The sequence below is a fragment of the Alnus glutinosa genome, chromosome 5, assembly GCF_958979055.1.
Source record: "Alnus glutinosa chromosome 5, dhAlnGlut1.1, whole genome shotgun sequence".
Classification (NCBI taxonomy): domain Eukaryota; kingdom Viridiplantae; phylum Streptophyta; class Magnoliopsida; order Fagales; family Betulaceae; genus Alnus; species Alnus glutinosa.
The window spans coordinates 13,130,136-13,151,673 of NC_084890.1; the positions used below are offsets into that span (position 1 = coordinate 13,130,136).

General features: G+C 34.5%; 1 protein-coding gene across 1 annotated transcript; it reads right to left on the reverse strand.

Annotated features, from left to right (window-relative positions):
• Positions 1 to 1,922: 1,922 nt before the first annotated feature.
• On the reverse strand, positions 1,923 to 10,335 carry LOC133867972 (copper-transporting ATPase RAN1). Its single transcript, XM_062304751.1, has 9 exons — positions 9,811 to 10,335; positions 7,163 to 7,777; positions 6,625 to 7,054; positions 6,056 to 6,381; positions 4,831 to 4,889; positions 4,374 to 4,716; positions 3,734 to 3,931; positions 3,302 to 3,559; positions 1,923 to 2,574 (listed from the first exon to the last, which is right to left on the reverse strand). The coding sequence occupies exons 1-9, from the start codon at positions 10,090 to 10,092 to the stop codon at positions 2,098 to 2,100; spliced, it is 2,988 nt and encodes a 995-aa protein (XP_062160735.1). The 5' UTR covers positions 10,093 to 10,335; the 3' UTR covers positions 1,923 to 2,097.
• Between the last annotated feature and the right edge of the window lie 11,203 nt (positions 10,336 to 21,538).

Sequence of the window (21,538 nt, forward strand, 5' to 3'; positions counted from 1 at the left end):
ACCAAGCTATGAGGTGGTTCCTTAGTAAGTGAGGCTGAGCCTTACAAGAAATTGAACCAATTGACACCCCATCACATCATTCTATGAAAAAATGTTGTACAATTAATCCATTTTGAATAGGTCGAGAAATTTATAGGAATTTAGGAATATATTGCATTAAAAAAGTGCTACATTTACCATTTTTTTTTTTTCAAAAGTTAATTTTTAAATGATGTGCCAATTATAGATAAAATCTACTATTTTGAAAAATGTGACACCATTTCATGAGATAATGACACATTATTTAAAAATCACTTTTGCGGATGAAAATTTAAGAAATAAAGCATTTTTCTGTTGCACTGTTTATATGGGTTAAAGCTGGAGAAATTTAGGAAGATATTGCATTCACATAAAGGGTTGGCAATTTTTGACACGATCTGTGAACCCGACACGAACACGATACGAAAATATAGGGTTTGGGTTTAGGGTAATCGGGTTTATAATCGTGTCTGGCGGGTGACTCGCCAGACCCGATTATAACACAGTTAGATATTATAAAATTAAAAAAAAAAAAAAAAAAAAAAAATTACAGAAACTTCAGAAAACTGAGCGGCCTTTTCTTCTTTTCACTTTAACTCGTTTTCTTTTCATTTTCACTCCACAGCGGCCCTCTGGAAGAGCTTTTTCTCATCTTTGGCGGTTGACTCCTTTGTGTCGTCAGGCGAAACGACGCCGTCTACGCTTGGCTTTGGCGCCTTCTTCTTAGCCTGCTTGGACGAATCCTTGCTATCGGTCTCCGAAATCGGCTGCTTGGTCGCCGCCGACGATCTCGGGACCGACAAGGCTGGCTTGGATCTGGGCTTGGTGGCGACCTTCAGGGACGAGTCTTCCAAGGGCTTGGATGCAATCATTGCGATGGGCTTCACGCTCGTGCTCGGGGTGGAGGGTTTTGGAAACTCGAGTTTGTTCACAGAGAGAAAGTGAGTGAGGATTGTGATTTGTGTGCGGTTTAGCTACAATTTGGAAATGCAATGGAAACGAGATTGTGTTGTTCAGAGAGAAATAGAAAAAGCTCTTCCACAACCTTTGGATTGCTTCTCTCGCCAGATTATGTTGTTTGCTTCTCTTGACCAGACGATCATCACGATCCTTCATCCTTCTTCTTCTTCTTCTTCGGCCGATTGTCAAACCAGGTTACCCAAGTAGTATTCGGGTAACACGGTTGGCAAGTGGGTCGTGTTCGGGTTCCAGAATAATCGGGTTGGGTTCATGTTGAACCCGAATATGTAGTCGGGTCGACACGAACCCGACCCACTAACCCAAATTGCCAAGCCTTCACATTGGATGATTGACTAATTAGCTAGTAACTTTTATAAATACTTAACCCCAATCTTGGGTCCATGGTGAGGCTATTCAAATTTTGACCCTCTTTTGTATGTCCACGAGAATAATAAAGGCACTAATTAATTGCCACTCGCCTTCAACCTAGTCTTTTCAAACTCTTAATAGTTGGAGCAGCAAACCAACATTAACTAAAAGACTGCCATGGATAAAGTCTATAACCGACTCTCAAGGGTGGCCGAACTAGCCCTAAAATGCTCTTTTGGGTGGTTGACCACTCTCAGAACAGGCCAAAGAGAATAATAACCGACCACTCTTAAACCAGTTTTTTTCTTTTTCTTTTTTATTTGAAGATAAAATTGTAATTCAATATAATAAAGATGCAACCCACACATCTCTCTGTTTCCTCTCTCCCTCTCTTCTCTTTCTCCCATCATATCTTTCTACATGGATCAAAGCTTTCTAGAAGGTTTTCTACAATATGCAATCATAAATACTCAACACCTTCCTTACGCAAAGATCACCATTCGAACATGATCCTCTTCATTGAATAAAAAATCAAGAAACAAAATAAAAATAAATAAAAAGAGAATAATAAAAAATTGAGAAAGCAATAAGTAAAATTATTATACAAGTGGCATTTACAATGATGGGGTGCTGAAATCTTACACCCCCACTGCAAAAGAGAGAAATATACAAAATTGGGAGATAACACTCAATCACACCCATCTTATCTTGATATGAAGCCAAAACCTCGAGTTTTTCAATTTTCTCTTTCTACTCTATAGTTATTTCTAGTATGGTTGTCAATCTGGGTTTTCTATATCTCCTAAGAAGCAAAGAAGAACATACTACAGTTACAGATGAGAGAGCCATGCATGCACCCGCCGCCCATGGCGGTAACTTAATCCCTAGAGATGGAAACAAAACCCCGGCGGCAATTGGGATAGCAAACACATTGTAGCCCATGGCAAACACATAGTTCAATCGAATACGCGAAAACGTCTTCCTCGACAGATCAATGGCTGTGATTACATCTTCCAAGTTATTTCTCATCAATACATAATCAGCAGCTTCTATGGCAATATCTGTCCCGGCCCCAATAGCCATACCAACATCAGCAGCAGCTAGAGCAGGGGAATCATTGATCCCATCACCCACCATTGCAACCAGGCCACCACCTTTCTGGAATGATCGGACCACATCAGCTTTGCCGGCCGGCATCACCTCTGCCCTAACATCTTGAATGCCAACCTGCCCAGCATAAACATTTTTCCTTAAAAAATTTGTTCATTTTTCCCTCAAATAAATAACAAAAACGAGAAGAAGATACTATTGTTCTTTCAATTTGGCCAATTTAAGACCTGAGTTTGCAAAAATTTTAAATCTAAAAACTTTGTTCATTTTTCCCTCAAGTAAATAACAAAAATGACAAAAAAAAAAAAAAAAATACTATTATTCCCTTCCCATTAACAAGTTTATTTTTAAAAAAAAAATAATAATAATAATAATAATAATAAAATAAAAAGACGGGATGACCAAGAGCCACCCGCACAGAAGGGGTGGCTTTTCTTTTTTGCTTTTTCTAAAAAAAAAAATTATAAGATTGACATCGGAGCATTTTTCATGTCTTTTTTGAACTTTATTTGAGGAAAAAATTGACAAAAATCTTAGATTTAAATTTTCATAAACTCGGGTCTTAAATTGGTCAAATTGAAAACTGAAGTCTGAAAGGCAAAATCCAGAAAAGCACAAGGAGATTCTGAGACATTTTCCCTAAATTCAATTTAAAAATAAACACAAAAGGCTTTTTTTCTTATGATATATGAAAATATAATATATCGGTACGAGTCAAACTTCATCAAACCCTGAAAAAACACAAGTTAAGACTCACCTTAATATCAGAATTCAAAGAACCTAGAGTTTTATAATGCTAAAACCGCGGGTTTAAATTACTAACAAATAAAAACTCTATGCTGACCTCCTTTGCAACAGCCCTAGCTGTTCTCCAGTTGTCTCCTGTAACCATGACTGTCGTGACACCCATCTTCCCAAGACCCTCCACAACCACGGCAGCTTCTCTCTTTAGTGGGTCTGCAACTCCCAAAACACCCAATAAGTTATCGTCATACGCTACGAGTATTCCAGTCTCGGCACTTTCTTCCAACTCTACTAAAAACCTTTCGACATTGGTTGGAATAGAGATTCCACTCTCAGTTATCAGCTTCCGGTTACCAACCTGTTCAGGATACATCGCCTCTGATAAGCAATCCCAAAAGTTACAAAGCATATTTTCGAGATGAATTGACATTTGCATATTAAAAAATAATAAAGATATGCAAATGTCAATTCATCTTGAAAATAAGCCATTTGCATATCAAAAATAAGATATCTTAGTGCAAAGACAACTCACCAAGACACGTTTTCCTTGTATAAAGCAATGGACTCCTCTTCCTGGCAGAGCAGAGAACTCTGACACATCAAAAAGCCATCCAGAAATTGAATCTTTGCTATTGTTATCGCCATCCTTGGTTGTGGAAGGTTCATCAAAGAAATGGCAGTGGCGTGCATATTCCACTATTGCTTTTGCCAACGGGTGTTCACTGCTGGCCTAAGCCACGGATAAAAGTAAAAAAAATAAAGAGTTGTTGACCAGAATAAATAAATAAATAAAGATTGGTTCTGTAGTATGACTACTTAATATTTGGATGAGTTCAATGCGCCCCCCCCCCCCCCCCCCCCCAAGAAAAAAAAAAGAACGAATATGTAACAATAAGAAAATGAAAAACTAAATGTTTGTATTCCCTGCTACCTACTTATGCAGTTCAACACCAATTGCAGAATGTCACTTTACTGTACGGAAAAGCAAACTGTTCATTTCTCAAGGGTAAAAATATTGTGTCAACATTTTTCTTTACTATAGTGGTGATATTATGAGATCTTCTTGGGACATTCTTCTGGCACCATATTTTGAACCAAAAGTGGCAAACCCTAAAGACCAATCTGAGTGTTGGGGCAAAAAATGGAAAACTAATTGAGAAATCAGAAGTCACCTCTGCAGATGCCACCAATCTAAGAAATTCCCCACGATCCAGTTCTGCAAAAACTTTTGCTGTTGTAACTGTGGCTTTTCCCTGGGTTAGGGTGCCAGTTTTATCAAATATCACATACTTAATCTTTTGAGCCCTTTCCAAAGCATCTCCTCCTTTTATCAACACACCATTATTAGCCCCAACCCCAGTTGCAACCATTACAGCAGTTGGTGTTGCCAATCCAAGAGCGCAGGGACATGCAATAACCACAACTGATATCGAAAACATGAGGGCAAATACAAAGTAATTTCCATTAGCTGGTAGCCATTCTTCTGGGTAAGCTCCAAGGACTCCACCAATATACCTAGAGACCATCAACAAAAGAAAACATTTAATAAAAAGGAGGGATAACAGTTTTAACAAGATGAAAAATTCACAATGAGATCATGGCAGCAGGCCCAAAGAAATGTGAACTTACCAACCCAATAATGTTAACAATGCCATAGCAACAACTGTAGGAACAAATATGCTCGCTACCTGCATGCATAAAGACAAGTAAGATAGGAACGATATATATATATACCAGATCAATCAATAATTTCAAAACTGTAAATCTAAGGACTGATTGCAGAAAAAAGATGTAAGGAGAAAGAGTGGCACTCGCATAAATAAGGAAAATGGTATAAACTCCACAACATGTAAATTGTGGTATTTTAAAATAAAATTTTGATGGGGTGGAAAAGCATCACAATAGCTGATCCAATCAGACACTGGAAAAGGCTTGCAGAGAAAACTGACTCGTTGATACCCATTGGCTGTCTGTTTATAGCATGTTACTTGCCATAAAAGAAACCCAGAAAGTTTAAGCACCCATTTGTTCCTTCATTTTCCAATTTCTAGTAGTAGTCTGGATGTAACTACCCCAAGCAACACAGGCTTTGGACCAGATAAATCCACCATCAGCAGAATAAAGTAATCCCAGCAGATGAGGCAGAGGATAATACACCCGGGAATACAAATATGACCCTTATAAAGGGCAAAAACCAAGTGGAAGACTCAAAGCTATCCATTCGAGTTTATTAACATAAAGGCATGCACCAAACTTTTACTTTTAAACAAGGTCTAATCCAGTTGATGAGTGCACAAACACCGTATGCAAATAAACCTTAATAGCATGTAGAGATGCAATCGAGATGAGCAGAAATGAGAACAGAGGTGGCCCAACATTTTAATAAACCAAATTTTTTCTCATTTTGATCTGATCCCATGAATTTTTCAGGTCCCTGGCAGATGACAACTTCAATGACATGAACACTTCAAAATATTTAATATATATATATATATAAAATAAAATAAAATAAAAAATAAAAAAACTAAAATTCCAGTTCATTTATTGGACTGAGAAGATAGGCTGACATATATATTATGAACTACAAAGATGATAGGGATTGGCAACTCAATAAGCATAAAATAATTTCAATTCAAGCATCGACAATTACCAAGCCACAATGAAACAAATATCTTACTGTCAGTGTCAGTTAAGGATGCAAGTGTTATTACACCTTTTCATGCAAAAGTAAAATGCAATCTTTTTTTCCTTTCAAAAGCAAGAAGCATTAAAAATATATTTAAATGATGCCCATATAGCACAAAATAACAGAAGCATGATAAAGTTACAGTCAAACTATTTTCAGAATACTTACAAAATCCGCAAACTTCTGAATAGGAGCTTTTGACATCTGGGCCGTCTCAACCAAACTAATTATCTGGCTTAAAACTGCATCACCCCCTACTTTTGTAGCTTGTACATGAAGGGCACCATGTAAATTTATTGTTCCTCCAATAACTGATGAATCGATCTCCTTTGAAACAGGTACAGATTCACCAGTTACCATACTCTCGTTAACATAACTTGAACCCCATACAACCACACCATCAGCAGGAAGCTTTGCACCAGGAAGAACTTTTAATATGTCACCAGGCTGAATTAGCAAAGCATCTATTTCCCTTTCTTCAATACACCTCCCACCTAAACACCAATATGATTAAAGCCAGTAAGTTACTGAGAACTTCTCAATTTAATTCTTGAATCAACTTTTGCTGATCGAGATCAAAAATAGGGGATAAAAAATCTATATAATTCCGTATTCCAATAAAGCATTGAAACTTCAACCATCCTGATAGGTAAAGTCCAAAAAATACCACAACCTCCATTATTAAAAAAATAAAATATAAATAAATAAATAAATAAAAATCATATATTAATACATACCTTTGTCTTTGACAAGCAACATTGCTGTTGCTGGTGCAAGCTCCACTAACTTCTTGATGGCATCTGATGTTTTTCCTTTGGCAAGACACTCCAAATACTTCCCCAACAATACAAATGTTATCAGCATAGCACTTGTTTCAAAGTATGTTGGAGACCAAAATCCAGTGACCGCACCATATAGAAGAGCACATACAGAGTAGAAGTAAGACGCTGATGTTCCCAATGCAACCAAAACATCCATGTTAGTTGAACCATTTCGAAGAGCTCTGGCAGCGGCAATGTAGAAGCGCTTTCCAACAACAAACTGGACAAGACTCACCAAAACCCACTTCAACCAATCCCCCATTTGAAAGGGTCCACATCGCCAAAGCAATAAGGAATACACCAGTGGTATGTGAGGACAAACAACCCTTATGAGAAAGACAGGAATCTGGAGCCAAAGCATTACGTGCCAGCAATTAATTTACGTTGGCCTTACTAAATAAATAAATAGATATGCAATACACCAAATCTTGTCAATGAAAAAAAAAATACTCACACTGAGGAACAGACTGGAGGTGAAAAGCCGAAACATATTTGAGGCTTCTTCAACATCTTTGGAAGTCATTCTTGCATAAGGGCTCATTACATTTAATTTAAACTTCCCATTGCTTTCTGCCTCAATCCCATCAAATACTGATCTAGAACTGACAACTTCAGGATCAAAGATAACTTCCACTTCTTGTGATGTTCTGTCAAAACGAAATTGTCTCACTCCTTTAAAGTGGCTGAGTATGCCTTCTAAAAGCTGTACATCCATCTCACTGTATATTCCAGCAACCCCTAGTATAATTTTGTCCTGCTCACTGCTCTGTACAAGTGCAGCTTCGAAACCAGCATCTTCAATTGCATTGACAATATCATCCTTACTAATTACAGTAGGATCATACTCAACTTCTCCTAAGGAAGTGGCCAAGGCGACTGCTGCCCTTTTGACACCAGGAAGATTTCTTAAAATACCTTCAACAGAATTTACACAAGCTGCACATGTCATACCTCCGATTGTGAACTGCCCCAACAAGGTTCCATGTGGTTTTGTTCCAGAATTACTAGGTTCAGCTAGAATCTCTGCTTCAAAGCCCGCATCCTCTATTGCATTCTTAATGTCTTCATCCTAAATTAGGACAAGTCACAAAATTCTTCAGTATCTATAAAATCTGAGGTTACCAGTACCAATTTGGTAGATTTATACTTCTTTACAAAGTAACTCCACATGCAGTCTCACACAGAAAGAAAAGACAATCAAGGATTTCAAATGGTTTCCCAGGAACTCTACAACATAAAGTAACAGTAACAGCAACAGTTACTAAAAATGTGAAAACCAAGGTTTGCACTCTGTTGAAACTATGCAATCAGTGAAAAATAAAGAGAAAGATAGAGAGAACAGTACATAGAGAATTTATGTGGTTCAGCATTGTGCCTACATCAACAAGAGCAAGTGGTTTTTTCACTATATATGTAAACATACTGACACCAATTAAAAACCCCTAGCCCGGTACATGAAAATGTCCCATATACCCTTACAATACCATGGACAACTTCTCCCCCGCACCCAAAATAAAGTAGGGTTATAACATACATACATACATATATATATATATATAGTCACCAGTTAAAAAACCCTAGTCCGGTACATGAAAATGTGTATGCCCTTACCATACCATGGAGGGCTTCCACCCCCCCCCCCCCCCCCCAAAAAAAAAAAAAAAACAACTATTGTTCAACCTAGGCTAGGAGTGCCTCTATATAGCACTGGCCTTCTGGTCCAGTTCCCCAGTTAAGACATTCAAGAAGTTCAATAGCGTCAAGTGGCAGCTAGAAGGCATGGAGGGAGGCCACCTATCCTGTTGGCCAGGCTTATTGTTAATTAGACTACTTGGAAAGTATTTAAAAAATGTTTAACATAATAATTGCAATTTCACTCAGTCTTTCTCTTGCATACTTATCATGTACTAGGGTGTAGCGCCTTTAGTGAGGTTTTCTTTTGTAATGAATTACTTGCCAATCAAAAACAATAATCAATATTTCTAATCATTATGTGCCTTGTATCTCTGGCCTTTTTTAACTGATTTTTTAACTGATAAAAAAATGTGCCATTATATGCCGTCCTGAACATACAAATCTATGAGAGAAACCAGACATCCATGAACAGAAAATTTGGAGTGTGAGAAAGAGAGAGGGAGGGAAACACCATCAATTGTAGAAATAAACTCAATAAAAGGAGTATGCCGATATTCTGTTTCTTTAGCTAAATGCTAATCATGATTGTATCTCCAAACACAAAAACCACCCCCACCCCTGAGGTGCATATAGAGACACCCCATAAAAGAGAGAGACTCGAACACCAAAGATCACATGAATATCTCTTGTTAGCAAATGAAGTTCAAAAAAATAATCATTAACCCACACATAGATTCAAGCACAATAATTCAAACCTTCAACAAAAGATATCCATACTCATTATTTCAACAATAAATAACGCCTGGTTAAGTCTAATTACTAATAGGAACCACGTACTAAAAAGAACATTTAAAAAAATTGTACTCCACTATGAACCTCTATCATTAAACAAGCCCGTGATCATTTCTAGCTAGCGTCCACAATTACTAAAAGAAAATTAAGGCATCATTACAAAAAATATGAACCAGATATACTAAACCATAAAGGCTAATCTACAGTTAAAAAAAAATGACATTATCTCAAATTAATACCAACTATAAAATACATAAAGCATAAAAAGAAAGCAAATTGAACACTTCACCATGATCTAGTTCAGCAGAAATTCCAAACTAAACCAAAAAAAAAAAAAATTATCAAAAAAAAAAAAAAAAGATGAAGCCACAGAAACTAATCAACCTATAATTCAAATCTCCAAAACAAACCCATAAAGCACAAATTTTCAAAAGTAGCACTAACCCATGATCCAACTCACCACAAATTAAAAAGTGAACACAAGCTAACAAGACTGCACAAATCACAAAAATCAAGCAACCACTATTACTAACCCATAGTCCAAAACACCAAAACCAACTCACAGAGCTCAAACATTTCGGAAACAACAGCCCTTTACCCAATTAATCACGAACTAACATTCAAACACAAGCAAAATTACATTACACGACATGGGAAATCCAAGCCAACACTAACCTTAACCAAACTAGAATCAAAAACCACATCAGCCCTGTTCTGGAGCAAGGCCACGGAGGCCCTCAAAACCCCATTGACGCTTTTCAAAGCTGCCTCAACGGAATTGGAGCAAGCAGCGCAGGTCATCCCTGAGACTCTGACCTGAACCGTCCTCATCCCCTCTTCGATTCTACTGAAGCTATCTCCGTCCTCATAGGAATCTAGCAGCCGTACGTCCTCGAGATCACCGGAGTCTTCGCCGGCTACCCGGGTGAGCTGGAGGTCTCTCAGACTCGGCGCCATTGGAGGGTACCCCAGAGCAGAGGAAAAGCGAAGCACAAATATAAAGATAAGAGTAAACAAAGGAGAGAGAGACAGAGAGAGAGAGGAAGAGAGGACGAGAGACTTTCTTCCGAAGGAGATGGGCGAGACAGCAATTCTTTTAACTACAGGTTGCAGGTGGAAGCTGGTGGGGGAGACTTTTCGGATTCCTATTTTGCCCTTCTTTTTACTTTGGGATTTCCGAGTAGGTGCTTTTGTACTTTCATGGCGAGTTTGGTGGTTCTGTACTGCACATGTGAAAGACCCTGTCAATGGTGTGCAACTTCTAGCCCTAGAATATGAAGAATTCTAGATGGATTTTGATTGCTTTTGTGGTAATTACAACTCCATTTTTAATTATAGGTGGCCAGTCATGTTTCGTGCTTTGGGTTCGATTTAGGTCGTATTAGGGCATGAGTATTAAATTATATAGATTAATTTTAATCTGGTTCATTTAATTAAATGAGTCAAACCCCTTAACTCTAACTTTTTAATTTTATATTAAAATCGTATCGAATTTAAAGGTTATGTTCAAAACTGTCTGTCATTATGCACGTGTTGGATTCAAATCATTTCAAAGTAGTATAAAATTATATAGGTCAACCTCAACCAGACTTATTGAATTAAACGGATTAGACTCTTCAACACTAACCATTTAATTTCGTGTTAAATTTGCAACGAGTTCGCAAATCGTGTTAAAATTTCGCTGCCCTACTTCTAATCCATTTCCCATATTTGTGAGCTTGATAGTTATGAATATTTTCCAGCTTCTTTTTTTGGTATTTTTAGTTTTATTATTGTCATTAATTATCTATGCTTCATTTTTTTTGTTTTTGGATTTTTTGTTAAAAAAAAAAAAAAAAAAAAATTGTTTTTTTAGTTTTATTATTATCATTAATTTTCTATGCTTTATGCTCTTTTTAGTCGTTTTTAAAAGAGAAAAAGATCTTATACACATAGCCAACCAATTAAATGTTATACCATACCACTGCATAAATAAATCTCGGATGCTTAAATGGCCAATCGTGAAAATATTGAACAAGTTAAAGGATTAAAATATAATTAATGTTACTTACTACACTTTATTTTAATTTTTTTTAAAATAAAAAAATACTGATTAAAAGACCGATTAACACTATCACGTCCAATCAAATTAGAATATAATATGTATCAAAACTTCATTGGACGATAATATAAAAACATATCCACTTGTCAAGTGATGGGATTTTTTTGTTTCTTTTATATATTTTACTTCTATTTAATGCAACTAAAACAATATTCTACTTGTGGAATAAAGAGGCAATTAACAATGGAGAATGAACGTTCATATGTAACAAAGAGCTTTTTTTATTCTTTTTTTTTTTTTGAAAAGATATGGAACAAAGAGCTAAGATGCGATCAATTTTAATATTTTTTTTCAATAAAAAATAAAATATTGAGAGAAATCAATTTGAACGCCAAGTAGAGTCAGCCATTACTAATTATCCAAACCTCCTCCTCTTCCTCCTCTACTAATTATCCAAACCTCCTCCTCTTCTTCTTTTATATATATATATATATATAAGGTATACCAAAAAGATATTATGAACTTAACAGTTTTTATAGTTTATTCATCAAATTAACCGTCTTCATTCACTATCCACACATGCAGATGTGTTTAGCGGTTTTAAGATATTCTACATACCCATTATATGGAATATATATTTTATATTATGCAATGGGTGTTGTAGATGGTTTGATTGGGTGTGTTACGTTCTCGTGTAGCACTTTAGCAAAAAGACAAAAGTAATGTGAAATTAATATATTTTCAAAAAATTAGAACTTCAAAAAAAATTAAAACAAACCCAAAACACTAAAAACGACCCAAATTATTTTTAAAATCGTTTAAAATATATACCCTAATTAATGAAGACTCAAAGAAGGCCCAAAAGATTAAAATAGACTCAAAATGCCCATTATTTAATATGCAAATAGCGGATAATAAATGTAATAACCGTTCATATGCGATTAGTAAAACATGATGCTGTTGTATATATTGCAAATAGCTGCATCCGCATGTACATCCTAAAATTAAAAATGTCATAAATCTTACTTAATTTAAGCATTAATAACTACTTGATTTCCAAATCAGATTTTCTGTTAAAAAAGTGGGAGAAAGTTTATTTTTTTTTTTTAAAAAAAAAAAAGATTTGAAAAAAAAAAAAAAAAAATTCTAAGTTGTGGCCACTATCCACAAACCACTTCCATTGTTCAAAATTGTGGTTTTCCACTATAGACATGCTATTCAATGCATTTGTGTCATTATCTTATTTTTTTCATTTTAAAAATTAACTATTAGGCTTATAGGACTAAAAATTAACCATTAAATTTGTAAGATTCACACATGACCAACACGTAAATCATACAAATCCAATAATTAATTTTTAAAATAAAAAAAAATAATAATAGGAAAACATAAGAAGGCATTTCTATTTCCACTATTTGTTCTAAAAAAATACCCACAGCAATGGTTAATGTGAGGAAAATCTAGTATTATAAATACATAATCTTGTTTTCCTGCTCTCTCCTTTTTTTCTTTTTTTCTTTTTCTGATAGTTGGTCTCATACACCTATTCTTCAACCAAACCAACAACCTCAACCAAAAGATCCAACAGCCTGTCCAAACGTTGAGGAAATATAAAAGAATGACAGCAAAAAAGAAACCCAACAAATGGATTAGAATTTAGAACAGTTGGTACAACTATGCAACAAGTTAGTTGGTATCTATATTCCAGCCACGTCAGCCGTATGCTTTTTTCATTTTCTATTTTTTTTTCCTAAGCTCCTATTTTATTCTTTCACTTATTATTATTATTATTATTATTATTATTATATTTTTCACATGTTGAACATTTTTATAAAAGAGATTTGATTCTTGTACATCACCAATACAACAATTGTACAACAACCCCTCACTGTACAGTTGTTGTATTGGTATTGTAAATCTAACATTTTCCTTTATAAAATTATGAGAAATGATCCCTACACTTATTTCTCACAACAGCCTCACAACAAGCTGACGTGGCTGGTAATATTTTATTATTTTTTTTGTTTTCTTTTGTTTTCTTTTTGTAAAAAAATAATAAAATATTACCAACCACATCAACTTGTTGTGGGATTGTTGTGAGAAATGAGTGTAGAGGTCGTTTCTTTAAAATTTTTAGTTTGAAAAGAAATTCTGACATTTATTAAAAAGTCATGATCGCATGGGAATTTTTTTTCTACCTTCTTTACAGGCTTTGCGGTGGCCTGGCGTGAGCACGTGAATTTAATTATTGTTTTTCAAAAACGTGTTAAATAATGTCAACTTGGAGACGCAAGAGATCAGGAAAAATAAAAAATAAAAAAAAATGATCAATTTCATGTCATGGGACGTCAGAGGGTATTTTGGGAATTAGGGAGCCTTTTAGGAAATTAAGCGAGACAGCAGACAGGATGAGGAGGGCGCGTTCGTTCGTTTGCGGCAGCCGTCGATGCTTGACCACGCAACGCGTGTTTGGACGCAAAGTTATTCGTGTCCTGCTGAGTAGCGGAAATCCGGTTAAATTGATGTTCAAATTTTCTCCTTTGGAATTCGAGTGAGACTTTTTCTTGTTTCCTTTTTCCTAGTCAATATTTTAGAATATATATAAGCTTAGCTTTGACTACTTCCTATTATCATCGCCATTCTATAACGGAAGTTGAGACATATATTATATATATCATATCATATAGAGAGGCCAGGGAGTTCTTAAAGTCTAAGGCACCGATTCTACCTTATTGTTCTTGATCTATAGTTTAAGGAGGATTTTCAAAATTTAATTTGATGATAAGAAATATTGCAAGTCCATTAGAGACCCACAAAAGCTCATAGGTTGACGGACCCATCTAGGCCCTATGCCCCTCGTCAGGAACCGAGCGTCCTGACATCAAGGAGCCCCTCGGACGACTTATTGGGCAATGAGCCTCCAACAAAGGGACTGCTCTTCAAATAGTTTCATTGACCGACAATAACCTAGCTGAGAATCATCGTGACCCGCGGCCATAGGCATAGAGAGCCGACTACGCCGTTTAATAACTCCCTTCCTTCTCCTTTCCTTCGCCTTCTCTTTACTTTCACCTTTTTCAAAAAACATCAAATTCAAAACATTCTTTACTTTTTAATTTTTTATATCACATCAATAATTTTTTATTATTATTTAAATAAAAAAATTCACTACAATACAAATTTTTTTTACTTTTTCATATAAATTCTCTCTACTTTATATCACATCAATCACTTTCTATTTTCACTCACCAAAAAGATTCTCTCATAAGGAAAGGGGAAGGGAGGGGGAGGGGATTACTAAACGGGGCCATATAAGGCAAAGCACTCCCCTTCCCCCTCTTAGTAACCTTGCCCATTTTGGATATGGTGCTCTAGAATAAAAGGTTAGACCTATAAGGAAGATGATCAATAAGGTAGACCCACAACAAATGTCTCTTCGATGATCCAACATCTTTCATACCAAACCCCTTGATTTCCAATATTATCGTATCTGGCTTACTTTCCTTATTTATGGCAATCATATAAAAGATGTCAAAAACCGTAAGTCCGAGGAACGCACACTTTTTCCCTGCTTATCTCCTCAATTTTTACCTTTCAGAAATTGTTTTACTGACTTAGGCATCAAAGTGTCCACCACTAGCAGCCCTCGAAAAGTCACATGTACGTGTCTATTCTTTTTGTCTTTGCAAGTGTCCTTGGTTGCATTGCAGTGGTGCAGTCAACTGTATCAACAATTTGGTGCACCCACCACCTCGTAGAGGTCTTCTCCACCCCCTCCCAGAGGTAAAAATATTGGGATAACAGTTGCGATGAAAAATTAGGGTTTTCTTGAGAAAAAAGATTGTTTATAGTTTGAGGGAGTTTTAGGATTTCCAAAAAGGAACAAATTCTACCTAATCTATGTAATGTAATTCAAACCGACATGTGATACGAGTCAAACGACTAGGCAAGGTTGTAAGTAAATGTGAATGCATGTTTTATCTGTGATACGAGTCTTACCTCTTTAAGTACTTTACATATGAAAAATATATTACATTGCGATTTACATGATTGTCGAGAAAATGAATTTTTAAGGTAGAGATTTCAAATAACCGTTTTGAGAAAGGAAAATTTAAGTAATAGAAAGGAAAAATTAAAGGGATTAGTCTTTCAAAGAATAACTTTTAAGGGAAAGAAAATAGTATTAATATATGGTGCTTTAAGTCGAGCGAGGTTGTACAATCGACATGCCCAAGTCGAGTGGAGGTTATTCGCTCGGCACTAGTGCCATTAAACAATTGAGTGAATACATTTCTCAGCTTCAGCTTTACATATGTTTGAATTGGTAAAACATGTTTTTTTCTTTAATATGTTGTTGTATTATTGCCTTACCTAGCAAGTGAATTGATTTATGTCTATATATATATATGTACCTGTTTTACATATTTGAATGCAGTATGGGATTTTGATAGTATCAAAGCTAGAATTGAGTTTCAGTTTGATATTTCAAGTACTGAGAAGTAAAGTCTCTCTCTCATTTTGGTTTCACGGAAAATGGGACTTTTGCCTTAAAACTTCTGCAAAGCATTTTATTACATTAGGTTTTTGTAATGATATATATATAGTGGGGCATTACAGTGGAGGCTGTGCTTCTTTCCACCATCCCTTCCTACAAAAAAAATTCAATTTTTTTTTTTTTAATTTCTTTTTAGCTTCTTTTAATTTTTTTTTTAGGATATAATTGAAATTTCAATTAGAGGTTGACGTGTTAAAATTTAATATGCGGCAATGTGGTGACTCGACAATGTGCTTATGTAGCAGTAATTCTGTTAGCAATTTGGACAGAAATAAAAATCATGGACAAAGCGATTCTTAAAGTCATGAAAATCTAAGTAGAAATTTTTGAAAAAACAAGATAGCAATTTCTTAAATGCATTAAACTCATGAAGTAATTTATTTATTTATTTTATTATTATTTTTTTTGGCGCATACGGGAAGCAAATTGATATGTCACGTATCCATCCTAATCATAATACTTCACGAATGAGAATGAGATGCCTCGTCCTCATACACCTACTTGACCTCCAATGGATAAAAATAGAAACTTAGAATCAAAAAAATGCAATTTAGACTACTTAGTTACATTTTTATTTGAATAAGAGTTTTATTCTCTTTAAATTTGTCTTCATAGGCGATCAATGGAATGAAGGTCAGTCAGGTACGAGAGGTTATCTCTCCGGACATAAATAGTTCGGTGTGAAATGTTATCTTTCATGGTCGGTTTCAATAATTTTTTTTTTAAGATAATTGGTTACCATTGTCTTAGATTTAGTATGCTCCGAGCAAATCTGCTAATTATTTTTATACATTGGTTAGCAGAAGATGATAGTCATAGATAACACTTTATTGTAAGAATTTTGTTTGTATATATGACTATGAAACCTCATAGCATGTGACTATGATTTTACAGAGCTTTATACTTTATAATGTAAGAGCTTTATGTTCATGATCTTTGATCAATGAAATACTCAGATCTTTCGTACAAAAGAGAGAGAAAAAAAAAAAAAAAAAAAAAAAAAAAAGGCGAGTCTTTTTGGGATTTGAAAATTGGAATTACTCTTTTATGTGAATAAAAAGATAAATGAGAAAATAAGGATAAAAAAAAAAGTTACATTTTACCTACTTGTAGACTTGTAATGCTCCATTTGTTTCGGGGTAAAATGTTTTCTGAAAAATGTTTTTCGGCGTTTTTCGGTGTTTGATGGGGGCAAATATAATGGTCAACGAAAATCATTTTCAATTTGACCGTAAAAGCTTCTTTAATTTTTGGAAAACGAATTACGATTTTGAAAATTGTAAATCGTTTTATGGATTTAAACTCCTCATTCTTACACGCCCGTTTATGAGAATTTGCCACCACCGGGCACTGGAATTTGTTGGTAACTCGACTCTACCACCGAAGATCCCCGAATTTTAGTATTCGATTTCCAAATCCGACAACACTTGCCGGAATCTGACTAGTACGGCCGAATTTCGACAGACAAGATTCCGGCCAAATTGGCCGAAATCTAAAGTCGGATTCTATTTTACGCCATTGATGATTTTTTCGTATAAGGCAAACGCCGAAAAATATTTTAAGGAAAAAATAATTTCGTTAAAAGCATTTTACGATAGAAAATATTTTATGTCAAAACAAACGGAGCATAATAGTGTGGGTCGAGTTTGAAATGTAATCTATTGTTTATAAAATTGTACCCTATTTCCGGATGACCTAATTAATTGTATTTGTTTTTGGTTTATGAATTTAATAATTAATATATCTAAACCTAAATCTAATGTGCTATTTGAATTATCTTTTAGATTAAGGTATCAACCAACAAAGTGACAACATTTCTAAGAAATTTATTAGAGATATTATATTTAATACTCTAATTTCAAGAAAAATAAATAAGTTTGAAAATGGATGACAAATTTCAGGAAGCAAACCTTTTTGGTGAGTAAAATGTCGTTGGAAAGATGACATTTGTTCCACTAAACAGGCCAAAAAAGAAAATTGTGGAACAAGACAGCTCCTTCGAAAAAAACATTGGGTCCTCCTCATCCTTCCACCCAAGTTCGTCGTCGTACGTTGTCCACTAATTCTTAACAAAGATAAAGGATGTGGCATCCACGTTTCAATTATTGAATGTACTGCTATATATAATGGGTGGGGTCGGAGGGTCTGATCCGTTTAATTAAATAGGTTGGAGTAAGATTAACTTATATAATCTTTAATTATACAAATATTTCGACACGACTTGAATTTAACACAAAAAATTTAGGACTGTCAATTTTTAATATGACCTACAAACTCTACACAAATTCAATACGAAATTAACAAATTACTTTAAAAGGTCTAACTTGTACTCATACTTACACTATCTGAATTCGACACATGAATCCTAATTTAACACCTCGGCTACAATTAAACTTCCTTCAACCCATATTTGCCTCCCTCCCCCCCTCTTTTTTTTTTTTTTTTTTTGTTGGGTCAAATGAATAAATAATTAAAATATAGCAGAATAGAGAGCCTCGACTAATTTGACCAACTCAACAAAAATAAATATGATATTAAAAAAAAAAAAAAAAAAAAAGGATTGAGAGTGATTAGAGCCTAATCCGGTTTAACAATTCTAAACAGCAAATCTAAACCGAAAAAAAAAATGTAGTACCAGCCTGTACTATACAAATTAACTTCTAGAAATGTGCAAGGGGTGACATAGTAAATTTGAGCCAAAAGAATTAGGTAGTCATAAATACGATGTTATTAGTCTACCAAGATACTCAATCCATCCAAACAACCAACGTTTCCAACTTTCCATGACCTAAGGAGAAAAGAAAAGAAAAAAATTGGAGTCTTTTTGTTATTCTTTGTCCAAAGAGAAGAAAAATGGATAATATCATGGAATCGTGAGAGGGTTTTTGGATAGAGAGCGACAATTTTTGACATGATCTATGAATTTGGTATAAATTTAATATGAAATTAACAGATTATGGTTAAGGAGTTTGATCTGTTCATATAATTAAATGAATCAGATTATGGTTAATTGATATAGTTTTATACACATGCCTCGATACAATTCGAACTCGACATGCGACATAAAGGCTGTCAATTTTTTACACAATTCACGAACCCAATATGAATTAGACACGAAACTAATATGTTATGGTTGAAGAGTCTGATCTATTTAATTAAATGAATCGAGTTAATGTTAACTTATATAATTTTATTAAGTTATATATATATATATATATATATATATATGTTTCAACATGACATAAATTCAACACATGAATACGAATTGTCACCTCAAGCTCTACTCGAGCACTAGAGCTCTTGCCATGCAAAGGGCCTTACGAGTGGGTCTCATATTCAGATTTTTTTTGAAAAAAAAAAAAATACCCACTGTTTTTATGATTCTATGAGCCATCCCAAAAGGCAAGACGTGGACAAACGGGATGTCGTTATCAAGATGTGTTTAGTTGTTATTAAATAGACACGGCAAGTAACCTAAAACCACAGAGTTGGTTAACTGTCAATAATCAAAATTGGTTATGACCGACTAGCCACCAAATCAAAAGGGAACTTTTGAAAAAAAAAAAAAAAAAACTTAAAATAAATAAAAATTAAAAAAAAAATTGGGTTTTGTATTGTTACCATCAAGCCCCATCTCTTGTGGTGTACATGTAGGATTGCAATACTGCGACAAACAATCGCATTATATAATTTATAAAGGATTTTCTTTTTTCTTTTTTTATTTTGGATGGTGCATGTCGTTTTAACATACTTTTGATGAGGATTGGTAGTGGCCAGCCCACTCATCCCATTTTCACTTCTAATTTCCCAAAGCTCTATGCTTATTGGTGTGCCCAAAGTGATAACTGGGGTACTTCTTGGCCTTCTTTTTTTCTTTTTCTTTTTCCTTTTTTTTTTTTTTTTTTTTCTATTTTCTTTTTTATTTCATGATTTTGGATTTTAATAAACAAGTTTTATGTGGGGTTAATTTGTAGCAAATAAAAAGTCCTAATCTTCAATGATTAAAATGTTTTTTTTGTATTAATGGTCCATGTAGTTAGGGCTGTTAATTTTTGACACAATTCACAAACTCAACATGAAATTAACGAGTTAGAGTTTAGGGATATGACATTTAATTTAAATAGATTGTGTTATAGTCGACCTATATAATCTTATACCCATGCTTTAACACGACTCGAATACAACATGCAACATTTAGAACTGCCATATTTTAATGACTTACGAACCTAACATCGAATTCACGAATTAGAGTTAATGGGTTTGACTCATTTATAAAAATGGATAATGTTAGGGTTGACTTATATAATTTTATACATTTGTCTCAACACGACCTATACCCCTGAACACGAATTGCCACCACTACTTGAAGTATTGACATCTATAGTTCGAGAATCAATCTCACGCACACCATTTTCTCATCATTGAAGGATTGCCTTAATGACATTTAGTCAATTTATCTAACATTTCTTTCTGATTTTAGTTCTACCTACTTTGGAAAATAAAGGACACTAGTGGCCACCTAATGTCACCTAAGTGATCCATGCCTTTCCTTTTCCAATATATTGCCTAAGTTAACCATATTATTAGATCTCTCAATCGTTCACTCTTATACCTTATCAGAAGAAGAATGGACAAAGAAAAAGTTAGTGGTTCTGGCGTTGGCCTTGGCTCAGCCAATGAGTAGAAAGTTAGTAAGAAAGTTAACCACTAATTTGGCCATTATAAGCAAATAATGGAGCACGCGCACTTTTACTTAATGAATAATGCTACTTAACAGATTATTATATGATTGTTATATAATTTGATGATGTGACAATGATAATTAACCTTTGAATCAGTACTTGTAAACAAAAAAAAAAAAAAAAAATGATTAGTTTTTACTGTCACGTCATACCAGTTTTACATTTGTACATCAGTTTACTTAGAGTATCCCTAGTGAGCTCTCTAAATTTTCTTCAAATTTTAGCTAAACAATCTATTTTTTTTTTATTTTATCTATCACTTTTAACAAACTTCATACACAAAACTCTCCAAATATGTTTTTATTTCAACAAAATATTAATTTTTTTATTGGTTTTAAACAACCACTCCTAACAAGTGAGAAGAGAGAAAAAGTTAAAAGTGAAGTGAAATGAGAAAGAAATGACAAAATATTCAATAGCTCATAAAATTTGTGAGCCAAATTTGGAGTGAAATTCTGACAAGAGACAAAATAGATAAATTATAAAGAGTTTGTTGAAGTTGACTTTTTCATTAAATTTTGGTGAAAATTTTGAAATTAAGAGCTCACTAGAAATGTTCTAAATAGAATTACTCTTTCTTCATTATCTTTATGGTACAAAATTTTAGGGGATAACTAACAACCTTTTTTTTTTTAACAATCTTAAGTATCAAAAGAGTGAGTAGACTACCTATGGCAAAGCTCTTGCTGTTCTCTTAGCAACTCAACTAGTCTGGTCCTTGGGGCTCCAATCCTTCTCTCTTGAAGGTGATTTTTTGGTGGTCATTCTGGCCCTCTAGCATCCCAATTTTACTCGGGACTAGAGAATCTCTCTTATCATCTAGGACACGCTCTCCACCATCACTCCTTCCTCTTGAAAACCTAGAAAAATCAATCGAAGTGCAAACTTTTGTACCTACCACGTGACTTTTAGGGCCACCCCCAAATCTAACTCTGTTTGCATTCTCATCTCCCCCTCTCCATCTATTTGATTGTTGCTTTTACTTTAAAAAAGAAAAAAGAAAAAAAGTGAATAGACTCTCTCTCTCTCTCTCTCTCTCTATATATATATAGAGAGAGAGAGGTG

Coding starts and splice junctions, on each gene's coding strand:
- LOC133867972 (XM_062304751.1), bottom strand. CDS start 10,092: ATGGCGCCGAGTCTGAGAGACCTCCAGCTCACCCGGGTAGCCGGCGAA. Junction 7,055..7,162: donor CCTCCAGTCTGTTCCTCAGT/GTGAGTATTTTT, acceptor CTTTGGCTCCAG/ATTCCTGTCTTTCTCATAAG. Junction 4,717..4,830: donor TTGTTAACATTATTGGGTTG/GTAAGTTCACAT, acceptor GATGGTCTCTAG/GTATATTGGTGGAGTCCTTG.